Source organism: Anarrhichthys ocellatus, unplaced genomic scaffold (genome assembly GCF_004355925.1).
Source record: "Anarrhichthys ocellatus isolate YVR2014 unplaced genomic scaffold, GSC_Weel_1.0 scaffold131, whole genome shotgun sequence".
Taxonomy (NCBI): domain Eukaryota; kingdom Metazoa; phylum Chordata; class Actinopteri; order Perciformes; family Anarhichadidae; genus Anarrhichthys; species Anarrhichthys ocellatus.
This window is the reverse complement of record NW_022280161.1, coordinates 247,755-261,458: the sequence shown is the minus strand read 5'-3', so window position 1 is coordinate 261,458 and position 13,704 is coordinate 247,755. Positions and strand designations below refer to the sequence as shown.

The 13,704-nt window shown below is 42.1% G+C and overlaps 1 protein-coding gene across 4 annotated transcripts in view; it reads right to left on the bottom strand.

Annotated features, from left to right (window-relative positions):
* The window catches only part of rasgrp3 (RAS guanyl releasing protein 3 (calcium and DAG-regulated)), a 55,740-nt gene extending 42,437 nt beyond the window's left edge, over positions 1 to 13,303 (bottom strand). For 2 of the 4 annotated variants that reach the window (XM_031877256.1, XM_031877252.1), the window contains exon 1: positions 13,179 to 13,303. In XM_031877256.1, the coding sequence (XP_031733116.1) occupies positions 13,179 to 13,205 (27 nt within the window). In that variant the 5' untranslated portion in view covers positions 13,206 to 13,303. Of the gene's footprint in view, positions 1 to 1,051; positions 1,564 to 10,970; positions 11,387 to 13,178 lie in introns of those variants that run through there. The other 2 variants (XM_031877253.1, XM_031877255.1) reach the window with 2 other exon arrangements.
* Positions 13,304 to 13,704: the final 401 nt, after the last annotated feature.

Sequence of the window (13,704 nt, the reverse complement as noted above, 5' to 3'; positions counted from 1 at the left end):
GTCATTTCTCATGATGAGATGCTGTATATTCCAATAGTGCTAGTAGCAATGTGCAGCATGCACACAGACTTTGTTAGGAGGGAGTTCTACACTTCTTAACCAATGTTCAATTCTTCATCTCTCCATTGTGGGTCCCAGACACTACCCCAGAATGCGCACCTTGACATTTCTTGCATAAATAGCTAACTCGTTGTTCAAGCTTGTAAGAAGCTTGGAAGAGGACTAATTTGTTGGTCTTGATCTTGACTCAATTTTAACTGTGCTTGGTGTTGGACCCTCTGAAGTGAGTGTGATTCAAATGTCACTGTTTAAGTCAAAGCACACGTCAAATATTAAGCAAATGTATTAATAAAAGTCAAATGAGTCACTTCATGCTGCTTACTACTGACAGTGTGACGCATAAATGCCTCAGAAACAACAAACAGACCATTCTGAAACTTTGAAAGTGTTCTCTTTTACTTTGTCTGTGTGGACATCACGCTGCTTTCACGGTGCGTAAAACATTAATGTGTTATATGTCAATTGCTACGGGATACACACACTAACACATTCTTATGTTTTTCTTCCTTTTGATTTCACAGCTCAGCTCTGCATGTTACAGTCAGCTGTGCCCTTTAGCATGACTTGTGCTTTTCTGCCTCCACAATGGGTCAGTGTGTCTGCCTCTGGTTTGCGGATGCGTCATTGTGTGTTTTATGTAGGTGCACACACAAACTTACATTCAGACAGAAAGTATAATACAAATGCAAAAACTTACACCTGCATAGACACACAGTACATCTCTTAAAAAATATTGAGATATTTTCACAAAATACCAATATAACAAAGTAAGACAGAGACTCAAGGCCATCTTTGACTTGTACTTATAAACAAAGCTGTTTCAACCCAACAGTGACAGCCTAAACCATATAAAATGAAGCCTTAGCTGAAAACTTACTTGCTAAAGCTGTCCATCCAATTTTGGAAGGCAAAAACCAGCCCTTAAATGTTGCAGAAACTATCGGTTGTAAATATCATATCAATCTGGATTTCACAATCAGTCAAAACTTACCCCCTGAACAGCAGCATAACAGTAACCATCCAGACAAAAGATCAGTCCCTTCACTGAGATATCTGTAACTGCTGCTGGATGCTGCAGTCTGCTACTGGCTGTCAAGTAGAGAGACTCCCATGGCGGAGCTTATACTACGCTACAGTATGACCTCCTCCTCCTCGTGTTGGTAAACACAGCAGCCTGGAGCAGCAGCAGTCCTGCCATGTGACCTTACCCACACACACAAACACACACACAAACATCAGGTTTATTACATTTGTGAGAACCTTCCTCTGATTACACTTTACCCTCGCCTTAATCTTAACTATCGCTACATGTCTAAATCCTAACTTGCACAGTCTGAAAAGAGGATTACATTGTTGTTGATTAAAGTAAAACTGAAGTGAGAAATATGCTGCTAAAAACCCAATCACAGCCAATTTCTATATCTATAAATAGTCAATTTGTATGTATTTGTATATACAGTACATATTTGAGGGACTATTATAGGCACATAGGCATACAAAGTCATTGATGTCGACGCATTTAAGAAAAGGATACAACTAAACTAAAGGCAAATTATGCTCAAATGTAAATAAAAAAGAATGATAATAGATAATAACTAAATTAAAATCAATTTTATATTACACCTTTGATAATGCACCTTTGATTGACATTTTACAGATCTCTGCGTAGCCTGCAATAAATAAAACAAGGTCTTCTCCTAATCATGTCTTTCACAGCTATCTCAAATAAAAGTTTGTATTCTGGTCTGAAGTATGCACAAGGTGAGCACACCCTTCCTATATACTGTATCTCACAGGCTATGTGTGAGAAAGGGTAAGCTGGTTTTTTGTGCGCACACATTGTTTATACATCCGTACCAGGTTTTCAGCTTAGCTGTATTTACTGTAAAAAAAAAACGTTGCTACTTCCTGTACATTACAAGATGAACAGCACCCTGTGTAACAGTAGTGTCACTCCTCATAAACCTGTCCTGAACCCACCCCATGTAGGCCTACTTTACAACATACACATCTAGTAGGACAGAGACCTATAGTACGTTTCTTACAACAAAAACGGTACCTCTGTTTGTTCCAATGTAACGAACTGTACCTGCAGTCAATTATTAAGTACCCCAAACCTGTTAATTCTCTGTGTTCATCACTCTATAGCAACACATCACACATAGTAGTTTATTCCAATACATATTGATTAGTGCAACTTTAATATCTGACTTATCTACATTACATTTTTCATAGAAATTTAAGAAAGCAGATTTCCTCCTTTTAATTTAAAAAAATGTAATATTATACAACATTAGCCGATAATGATGCGAACGTACAAATACATGTCTTTCGAAGTTCTAAAGCAAGTGGTAAAGCAAAAGTGTGTTTTTAAGCAAGCACATTTCATTGTAATTACACGAATAGCTGTAGAAGCCTTTAAAAGTGCACAACTGATGGCACTGCTTTTTGTAACCAAAACCCTGATTCAGGTTTTTAACTGTGATCCATTATGTAATCTAGTTGCTTATAGAAGGAAAATCTAAAATTCTGTGTTGTTCTCACAGGGATGCAAATACGGGCAGAGCCTGTGAACAGGGAGTGCGTTAGGAATGAATATGATGTTCAGAGCAGACTAGACAGGTTGGAGTCATGTGTAGTCTGCTGCTGGAGACAGATGTTACATCGACCTTGGGTTCAGACAGCTGGTACAACGGCTTAAGCAGATGGCCTCTGAATATATGACTGCGTGTGTGTGTGTTTATGTGTGTGTGTGTGTGTGTGTGTGTGTGTGAGTGTGTGTTCACAGCCACTCATATGTCTTGTTTCATCAGTGAGTGCATAACTTCCAAAGCCTGGTTAGTTAGTGTGGTTAATCCACAACTGTAATCATTAGCTTCTAATAAGATGTCATTAAAGCGATAAAAAACGGACGCATTTTGCATGTGTTTGGAGGAGATTATTGGGGCTGAATGGAAACTGCCCAATAATCTCCTCCATCCTTTAATATGGCCTTGTGCTTACTTTTTACATTTGATCAACCTAAAACATAAAAAATCACTGAAAGAGGAAAATGCTATTTGGTTTGACTGAATATTTTTTCTCAGTTAGTGTTGTGGTTTAACATGTAGCGCAGATTGACGAGCCCAATAGAGAGTAAACTGATTCGTTTGGCAACAACTTTGTAAGTCCTGTACTGTACGTTTTAACTGCATATTCTTCAATAGATGTTATTTTCTGATTAAATACTACTGTGAGGTTGTTTTACGATCTCAACATTCTATAAAACAAAATGCTTTCATCCATAGTCGTAGGCTAATAAATGTAGTTTGTGTAGACATTTTTGAACTGTGTATTAAATAACATTGTTTTGAAAGTTGAACATTATTTTTTTTTTAAATCAAAAGTAAAAACCTTTGTTTCCTATTGTAAAATACACCTGTTAAACAAATATATCTTTATCTTTAGCTGCTATAATGCTTCAACTAGCTATTCTCCAACTGTGTCTGTCTGCTGTTTGCTGCTGAGCAGCAGTGAGTTTTTAGAGGTTTGTCTAAGCTGTGGACCATACAACCAATATATACATATTCATAGAAAAACATTGATTATCATGGGAAAAAAATTTATATTCTAGCATTCTAAAAAAGTCTTACAACATACATTACTTGCTCGCTTTTTATTTGTGTGCATCTGCATTTGTGTGTATGCACTTTAATGTCTGACAAGGCATGTGGCCAGTCATTTACTGAGGGTCTGTGTGTGACATTGAAAAGTCACTGTTGTGCGTTTGCAGAAAGTGAAGCCACAAACAGCGAGGTACATCTGACGTGCCAGATCAATTTGATCCTTGGACATGCACATGCATGCCGTAAGTAACTCTGGGTTTATTTCAGAATGTGTGGACATCATTTTGGAACAAACTCAGAGCAATAAATCAGTCATACTCAAACAGTAGACAGTCATACTCAAACAGTAGACACAGTTTGACTAGATGCCTCCTAAACATGGAGATAGTCAGATCTGAATGCTTCTGTGATACAAATTAATTTGCACATTACTGATGGTTCAGTGTGTACTCCACCCTTTTGAATACCTTTACAGAGCCACTTGACATTCTGTAGAGTGAGAACACATAAGCCAAATGAAACTGGAGCACACAGCTTCACTTTATTTATTGAGTCTAAGTGCAAACGCTTCAGTTTGTTTTTAGTCTCACAAAAATAAAGATGCACCAATTTGCTCCCACTAAATAAGGAAGAGCCTGTGTTCACTTTTTCTTTAGGACTCAGTTACCAAAAGCTTTTGATCTATTCTGCGTCCACTCATCCCTCTCAAAGAACACTGAGCCAATGAGCTGATATACTGATGTCCAATTACTTCCTCTTCATCTGAGAACACGTAACATGACGTTCACATTTATAATGAAAATAACTAACAAAAAAACTCGACCGAAAGGATGTGATAAGTGGACAGCCTCACCATATTTACAAAGCAATCAAAAGACATTTCCCCCATTGATTATTGCAAATTTGAACTAACATTTATACTTAAATAAAACTGCAATCATAAACAGCTGCACCTACTGCATCTTGAGAACCCAATCAGGGACCATGAAAACAAACAGGAAACTGTATGTGGATACACAGGATGATAGTCTGCCTGTAAGATAAGGGGTCAATGTGGGGGTTGTTGGCTATTTGTGAAGTATTTTTGTCAATTTCCAAATCCATTACATTCCATTACATTACAGTCATTTAGCAGACGCTTTTATTCAAAGCGACTTAAAATTCAGATTCTATCACATTCATACACCGTAGGCACAGCTACGGGAGCAATTTTTGGGTTATGTGTCTTGCTCAAGGACACATCGACATGCGACTAGCGGAACCGGAGCTGATCCTCTGATTGAAGGACGGCCCTGCTCTCCACTTAGCCACAATCGTCCCCGACGATTAATATAAACTAAAGTATTATATTAAACTGTTAATTATGATTTCCAGATATTTGAATCTGACAAGTGGTGTCTTGCTATTGGACTTCTGTGCTAGCCATGGTTTGGCCATAACGAACACCATGTTTGAACATAAGGTGGCTCATAAGTGTACCTGTTACCAGAACACCTTAGGCCGGAGATTTATGATCAACTTTGTAATCGTATCATCTGATCTGCGGCCGTATGTTTTGGACACTCGGGTGAAGAGAGGAGCAGAGCTGTCAACTGATCACCACCTGGTGGTGAGTTGGATCAGATGGCGGGGGAGCCGGCTGGAAAGACCTGGCAAGCCCAAATGTGTAGTAAGAGTGAACTGGGAACGTCTGGCGGAGGACCCTGTCCGGGAGGTCTTTAACTCCCACCTCCGGAAGAACTTCTCACACATCCCGAGGGAGGTCGGGGACATGGAATCCGAGTGACCATGTTCAAAGCCTCTATTGTGGACGCGGCCGCTAGGAGTTGTGGTCGGAAGGTCATCGGTGCCTGTCGTGGCTGCAACCCAAGAACCCGGTGGTGGACACCAGAGGTGAGGGAAGCCGTCAAGCTGAAGAAGGAGGCCTTTCGGGCCTGGTTGGCTCAGGGGTCTGCTGAAGCATCTGAGAGGTACCAGCAGGCCAGAAGGGCTGCAGCTACAGGTCGCGGATGCTAAAACTCGAGCATGGGAGGAATTCGGGGAGGCCATGGAGAAGGATTTTCGGTTGGCCTCAAGGAGGTTCTGGCAAACCATCCGATGGCTCAGAAAGGGAAAGCAGGGCTTACCCCAGGCTGTTCTCAGCAGGGGGGGGGGGGGGGGAACTGATGACCTGGACGGGGGACATCGTCGGGAAAGAGCACTTTGAGGAACTCCTAAACCTGACCGTGTCCTCTGGAGAGGAGGCAGTGCCTGAAGACTTGCTTCTTGACTACCTTAACTGCGGAGGCCGTTAAGGTAGTCAAGAAGCTCCTTGGTGGCAAGGCACCAGGGGTGGATGAGATCCACTCTGAGATGCTGAAGGCGCTGGACACTGTTGGGCTGTCTTGGCTGACACGCCTCTTCAATGTCGCATGGGGGTCGGGATCAGTGCCCCCTGGCAGACCGGGGTGGTGGTTCCCATTTTCAAAAAGGGAGACCGGAGAGTGTGCTCGAATTACCGGGGTATCACACTACTCAGCCTCCCGGGGAAGGCTTACCAGGGTGCTGGAAAGGAGGCTCCGGCCGTTTGTCAAACCTCGGATTCAAGAGGAGTAGTGCGGATTCCGTCCCGGCCGTGGAACAGTGGACCAGCTCTTTACCCTCGCAAGACTACTGGAGGGGTCCTGGGAGTTTGCCCAACCAGTCTACATGTGCTTTGTGGACTTGGAGAAGGCTTTCGACCGGGTCCCTCGGGGGTTCTTGTGGGGGGTGCCGGATGCGTTGCAGCGGGCGATCCGGTCTCTGTACAACTGCAGTAGGAGCTGTGTCCGCATTCTCGGCAAAAAGTCAGACACGTTCCCGGTGGGTGTTGGCCTCCGCCAGGGCTGCCCTTTGTCACCGGTCCTGTTCGTGACTTTCATGGACAGGATATCTAGGCGCAGCCGGGGGGTGGAGAACGTCAGGTTCGGGGGTCTCGGGATCGCCTCTCTGCTGTTTGCAGATGATGTGGTTCTGTTGGCCTCCTTGGAGCGTGACCTCCAGCATTCACTGGGGCGGTTTGCAGCCGAGTGTGAAGCGGCGGGGATGAGAGTTAGCACCTCCAAATCTGAGGCCATGGTGCTCTGCCGGAAACCGGTGGATTGCTCCCTCCAGGTGGGGACGGAGTGCCTACCGCAAGCGAAGGAGTTCAAGAATCTTGGGGTCTGCAGCAGTAAAGCAGGCGCTGCACTGGACCGTCTTGGTGAAGAGGGAGCTGAGCCAGAAGGCGAAGCTCTCAATTTACTGGTCGGTTTATGTTCTGACCCTCACCTATGGTCACGAACTCTGGGTCGTGACCGAAAGAACAATGATACAAGCGGCCAAAATTAGTTTCCTCCGTAGGGTGGCCAGGCTCAGCCTTAGAGATAGGGTAAGGAGCTCGGACATCAGGAGGGAGTTGAGCCGCTACTCCTTCGAAAGGAGTCAGCTGAGGTGGTTCGGGCATCTAATCAGGATGCCTCCTGGGCGCCTCCCACTGGAGGTTTTGGGCATGCCCAACTGGGAGAAGACCCCGGGGAAGACCTAGGACACGCTGGAGGGATTACATCTCCCAGCTGGCCTGGGAACGCCTCGGGATCCCCCAGAATGAGCTGGAACATGTTGCAGAGGAGAGGGAAGTCTGGGTCAGCCTGCTTGGCCTTCTGCCACCACGACCCAACCCCGGATAAGCGGAGGAAAATGGATGGCTGGATGGATGAATCTGACTTTCTTACCTTACAGCCCTGGTTTCCATTTATTTCAGTCTCTACAATGCTGTAACTTGTAGAGCAGGGGTGTCAAACTCATTTTCACCCTGGGCCACATCTGCATCATGGTTGCCCTCAAAGGGCCGGTTGTAACTGTAAGTCTGTATAACTGTAACACTCCCGAACATATTGTTAAATAACTCTCTCTGCATTTGATTATTGTTTATTCAAGTGTAAAAATATTGTACATGCAATTATATAAATGTGAAATCATATTTAAGCACATTTCTGTTATTATAACATAAATCATTTTAATTTAGGGTTAAGAAACCCACATTACTCTATCAAAGATCCAGTGGCGGGCCGTGCATTGTATACCTGGGCCTTCACTGCTGTCCTGCAGCTGAAACACAGCAACGGTTATTATTTTTTTGTGTAAAAATGAAGCCAACACCTATAGATCCATTAACTGCAGAGAATACGTCGAGAGTGCGTCTCCTCTCTTCTCTGACTGCAGCTGGGACTGCTGCGCCAGGCTGCAGTGAGAGTAACCGCCTGTGTGTGCTTTGGAGCGGCGGAGGGGCTCACGGCAGCTCCCGCTGCTCGTTCACAACAGTGCAGAACGTACGTGCTCAAAACACCAGAAAAGTCTCCAACACCAGAAAAAGTCGCTAGTAGCCCTGGCATGTCAAATAATACGCCCAACATGTCAAACTAAAGATCTGATTGGTTGAAGACTATGACATTAACTATCGCACTGACTATTTAGCAGTGACATCAACCTGATGATAAGGTCAGTCACTATTCCACCTTCCACTTAAGAATTAAAATGAACTCATTTGACAATTGAGCTTTAATACAATCTAATATAATACTGTATGTAGAGAGAGAAAGACAAATGTTGATGTGCAAGACCCAGTTGCGGGCCGTGCATTTTATACCTGGGCCTTCTGTGCTGTCCTACTACACTTGAACCATCTCCTAATAATCTCATTATGACGCGCAAGCTACGGTTATTTGTTTCTAGGGGTGTAACAATACACGTATTCATATTAAACCGTTCGGTACAAGGCTTACGAACCGAACAATACGTTTGAATAATACTAGTGCATTTGGAAAATGCAGAAGCTTAAATTGTGGGAAATATTATGTTTTCGGTGGACTGCGCTCACATCGGAGACACCGCACGTGTCTTCAGGGAGGCTAAGCTAAACTAGCTTAGCGGGGAAACAACAGAACACAGCACACAATCTACAAACTCTCCCCACAGCATTTAGCTGTTCCTTACTGATTCAAACATGGCTAAAGCAATCGCCACATAATCCCCATTTCTCCAGACCATCATACTTGCTTTGTAAAAGAAAACAACAGCCCGAACGGATTCAATTGTCTGAACCTAACCCCACGATGATGGGATGCTTCGTCATTAACGGACAAGTCAGAATCAATGTAATTAACATAATGACAAGAACAAACTCACAAGAACCAGTCACATATATTTATATGACAACAAAGCAACAAATCAATCCAGCAACACTGCAGTGCTAGAGCACGAGCATAAAAACGACACGATAGACAAATGAACACAGTAGTAGCGCTACTGCAGATGTAAAAAAACAAAAGCAGTTCACTTACCAAAGCTGCCTTCACTTAAAGACAAAGTCCATCCTCCTTTCTTTGTTAACAAAGTCAGTAACTCCTAAATCCATTTCTCCTCCTTCAGCCATTGAGTGTTAAAAAACACAGCTAGGTAAAAAGATAAAAATAATCTACACCAAGCAAAACGCCAAAAATGTCATAACCTCTCTTACATATGTTTCAACCTGAACACTAAGATCTGCTAGCTAGCTTTCTGTTTGACAAAAGTCACACTGGCCCACTGACCAATCACGGTGCACGTTAATGCTGACGTACTTAGCAGGCTACCTGAGTAGCACTGGCACGTCAAAGAATACGCCCAACATGTCAAACTAAAGATCTGATTGGTTGAAGACTATGACAATCAACAATATCGGCCCCCTTTACTTTAATCTGCAAAGTCTACCAAGAGGGCCTTGGGCCTCTCTTACATAGAGACGGAGGGGCTGAATCTGATTGGATAAGAGCTCTCCTTAAAACAAGCTGTGCTGGAAGCAGCGCTGCAGGCTGGAAGCAGAGCAACAGAGGAACACAGGAGCTGTGCAATGAAAAAATAAGATAATGGGAAAAAATTAGTGTATTTGTGAAAAATTATAAAATTATAAAATAGCTATAACTTTGTGATTCTGTTTAGGCCAGCAGAGAAGGCTTAGCTGGCCCTGACGGCCCACCACTGGTAAGACCCAGTCAGACTGTATAAAGGCTTTGCGTCTTGATGTTTGCATTTTGGTGATGAAAATTGGTAGAAAAGGACAGTGTACAGGTGAGGGGGGGAGGAGAGAGAGGGCAGAGTAAAGGGAGACAAGAGGAGACAAGCTTCCAGAAAAAACTTCCATACATAGGAAGTCTGGATCAAACTGGCCGAAAATTTCAAGGTTCAAGCCTTGATTTTGTCCTATACTTCACATTACATGCTACTTCATTACACTTAAAGAACAAATATTACTGGGCCCACTATGAAAAATTGCAGATGAACATTTAATATCCAGGAGTTCACACACAATAGACATTGTAACAATTTGGTCTCAATTTAGCACATTGACCACCCACTTTGTCTGAGGCCACTTAGGCTAGGTGCCAGAACTATATACACACACTCGAGAGGCAGTTAATGACATGCATTTGCAGCACATTAAAAGATGCAGTGTGCTTGCTGACACGTCTCCTCAAAAATCATTTTTAATTGAATGTATATGTAATCTATAACTTTATTTATTTTGTCTTTATTTAATTATGATAATGTATAAGTTAAAATGAATAACACAAACAACACACAATTAGTTGAATGCTGAAAGGCAGTTGTCCAAAACAAAATATTCCTACAACTGCAACAATGACTTTGAAAGATGAGAGCAAAGAATCCTGTCTTCTGACTCACATGCATGAAGAGCCAACCAAAGACAAAGGCACGCTTTAATACGTCTGCAACTTTATCTGTGCACATATCTTAAAGATTAAAGATTACTTCAAACAATCATCTGTGCAAACCCAAAACTAATGATGTAAAGGCATGACGGTTTGTTGTTATTTATACATTGTAGTATCAGTTTCATGTACTGATACTACAATGAACTAATAGTAAAAACAGAAAGAAACCGCAGTGTGTAGTAAACATTTGACAATAAGTGTATTGTCCATTGGAGGTTTGTTTTGTGACTTCACTCTATTGTTCTCCTCATCTGGGGAACATTGATTGTATTCATGGTCACCGGCTATTATACAATATTCTATACATACCGCTATGTCCAGTGCAAGTAGCAGTTTGAACTACCGTACCAATTAAGGACAAAGACTACAATCAGAGTATCGATGTCAAGTACCACAAGACAATAAAACACACACAACTATGACTGAGACAAGTATCCCACTAAATATCTGGCAGATCAGTAACAAGACAAACAAGATTTTACATGTTGATGCAGGTTTCCATTCAAACATTTGGGCAACCATGTATGCAACTTACCTCAACTGAGACTTTCAACCAGCCAAGATCTAATAGCAGACCAAATGGATCCTTTTAAACATGTTCATGTATAGATCCACCTTTTGTCTGTTTAAATCCACATCAAAACCCAAATCCAGCAGGGTCCAAAAGGCTGCCACTGCACCCAGCATAGCTGTCCTGGTGTCTCCTAACTTTCTTCAGATGGTCCTCTATCATCCAAAGCCCTTTGTTTGTCTCAGCCATATAGAGTAGGCCTACTGCTGCGTATTCAGCCACCACTGATCCCAGTGTCTGAGTTGTTTGTCTGAATGGCCACTAGACTTCCTTCAATTCTTTCCCAACATAGTTTTCCTGCCTGTGTTGGTTGGTTTCCCTGGACTGTGCTAAATATAGGGACCACACAAGGTAAAGTGGAAAAGAGCAGAGCAGGAAATGTATCACAATATGCTTGTGCGCACATTTCTGTTTGTTTCTGTGTGTCTTCCTGTCTGAAATCCCAACAACATTCACGATAACTTTGTAAGTCAAGTTTCCAGTGGACCACATACTTACATTTAAAAAAAATCTTTTTTGAGTGTCATTTTCTACATCTTCACGAGTAGGGTGGAGGAAATGCGTGTGTGTGTGTATGTGTGTGTGCTTGTACAGCTATCTTTGTCCTCACAAAGATAGCTGTACAAGTGTTAGACCTTCAGAGTGAGGACATTTTTAGAAAGTGAAGACATTTTGGTCAGTCTTCATTGAGGTACAGAGCCTGTTTGAGGGTTCAGACTTGGTTTTCAGGTTTAGGTCAGAATGAGGTTTAGGTTAGGGTTAGGGTAGTGTCCTCACACAGATAGAAGTACAAGGTTGAATTTGTGTGCGTGTGTGTGTGTGTGTGTCCACATTGTTGCTCTGTGCTTGTGTTAGAGGGTCAACCCATCCCATATTCCCCTCTAATGACGTTGTACACATTGTTTTGTCTCTTATGGCTTCTAAAAATGTCTGCCTAAACAAAAACATTGACTGCACATCCTGCTGCCTGGCTGGACAAAAATAATTGAACTCCAACGTGTATTGTCTCTCACTCATTTTCAACAAAAGGCTGTATGACAGCTACTATGGAGACACTGAAATTCAGTGTCATTTACAGTAATTTAAGAATAAAAGAAGACAAGTTGATAGATTTCCTGATTGATGAATTGGGTCATGTGTACGTAACAGAGATAATATTATGACACAATTAGTGGGTGTGTATGGAGGAATGATGAAGTTTTGTACAGCATCCCTTAACAAAACTGGTGTGGTAAAGATGCTATGTCCCAATTTTAACTTTCAGTGTGGATGAGAAAAGTCTACTCCTGTGCTAAAATGCACTATGCTATTCAGCAGTCTGAGTTAGTTAATTTAAGTGGGCAGTACCACTGAGCAGGGTTGTCCTTTAATCAGAGGATCGGCGGTTTGATCCCCGGCTCCGCTAGTCCATGACGATGTGTCCTTGGGCAAGACACTTAACCCCAAAGGATCCCCCAAAGGATGTAGGATTATACTGTACATGTTAAGAGACTTGACCTTCACCAGTTACTCACCTCCACATACACACAAATGTTGCTGGAACCTTTAGTTAGACTTATTACATTACATTACACTTATTAGCATATTATTTAGGTTCTGATCATTTGTATTTTAGAAACAGAATTAACAAGTTAACATTCCTGAAATCAAAAGGCCACAACTAGAGTGACAAAACAAAGACTAAGAGCATTGGGGATAAAACTTGAACTTCAAGATAAAAAAGTGTTATGAGACCACAAAGTTGGATTTAACAGAGCAAACAGAAAATCATAAACAATCCCAGTGCCATTAGATGTTTGTACACCTAATTTATACTTTAACCAGGTCCGACAATGACCTCAGGTTGCATATTTTACTTCAATGGTAAACCCATAGTAATGCTGCTATTTGTTATAAATGCTCTCCACCATCAAACACAGACAAACCTGGTCCACAGAAAAAGTTATACAGTACAGTTTGGCCACTGATTGCTGAGCAGTGCAGTGTAGAAACACATCAAAATTTGAAACAAAATATAAAAAGTCCACAGTATCACCTACCTTGGAGCAAAGATTGTTATGAAATATATAACAAATATATATAATGACATTACCTCCTAAATACACCTGTTGTGAGAATATGTGTGAGTTTTGCAGTTTAAAGCCAATATAACGAGCCATCGGGATGCCTTACCTTACTTACTGTGACCCAGACAAACATTACTGCCAGATGACCTCTGCCGCGCAAATCATAATCCTGTATTATCAGTCCTTATCAGGATAGCCAATGATAGTCAAAATTTACTTCAAGTGCTGCAGGTGAACTCTCTGTCTCCAATAACTTCCACAAACACTCTCCCTCACTTTTTCACTCACACACGGTCTATAAATAGATTCTGAGTTTACTGGAAACAAAGGTTGGTGTGCAGGACAGCTCTGCAAATATCACTGAGTAGCCTTGTGACAGATACAGACAGAGGGGAGGAGCAGATACACCACCAGAGAGACATAATCTAATCCAGATGGAAAATAAACATGTTCTGCTATTGATTCAACTGTTGTCCAGTCTCATGTAAGAATATATAGGGTCCAATATGCTAACACATATTGTAGGCCAAGTAGTGTGACCAGTCTGGTGCCCTTGACATTTTAGTTGGTGTGCATCACAGCCAATTTTAAGCTGCTTCCGCCTTTCCTTCTAAGACAAGTCATAATTTGCA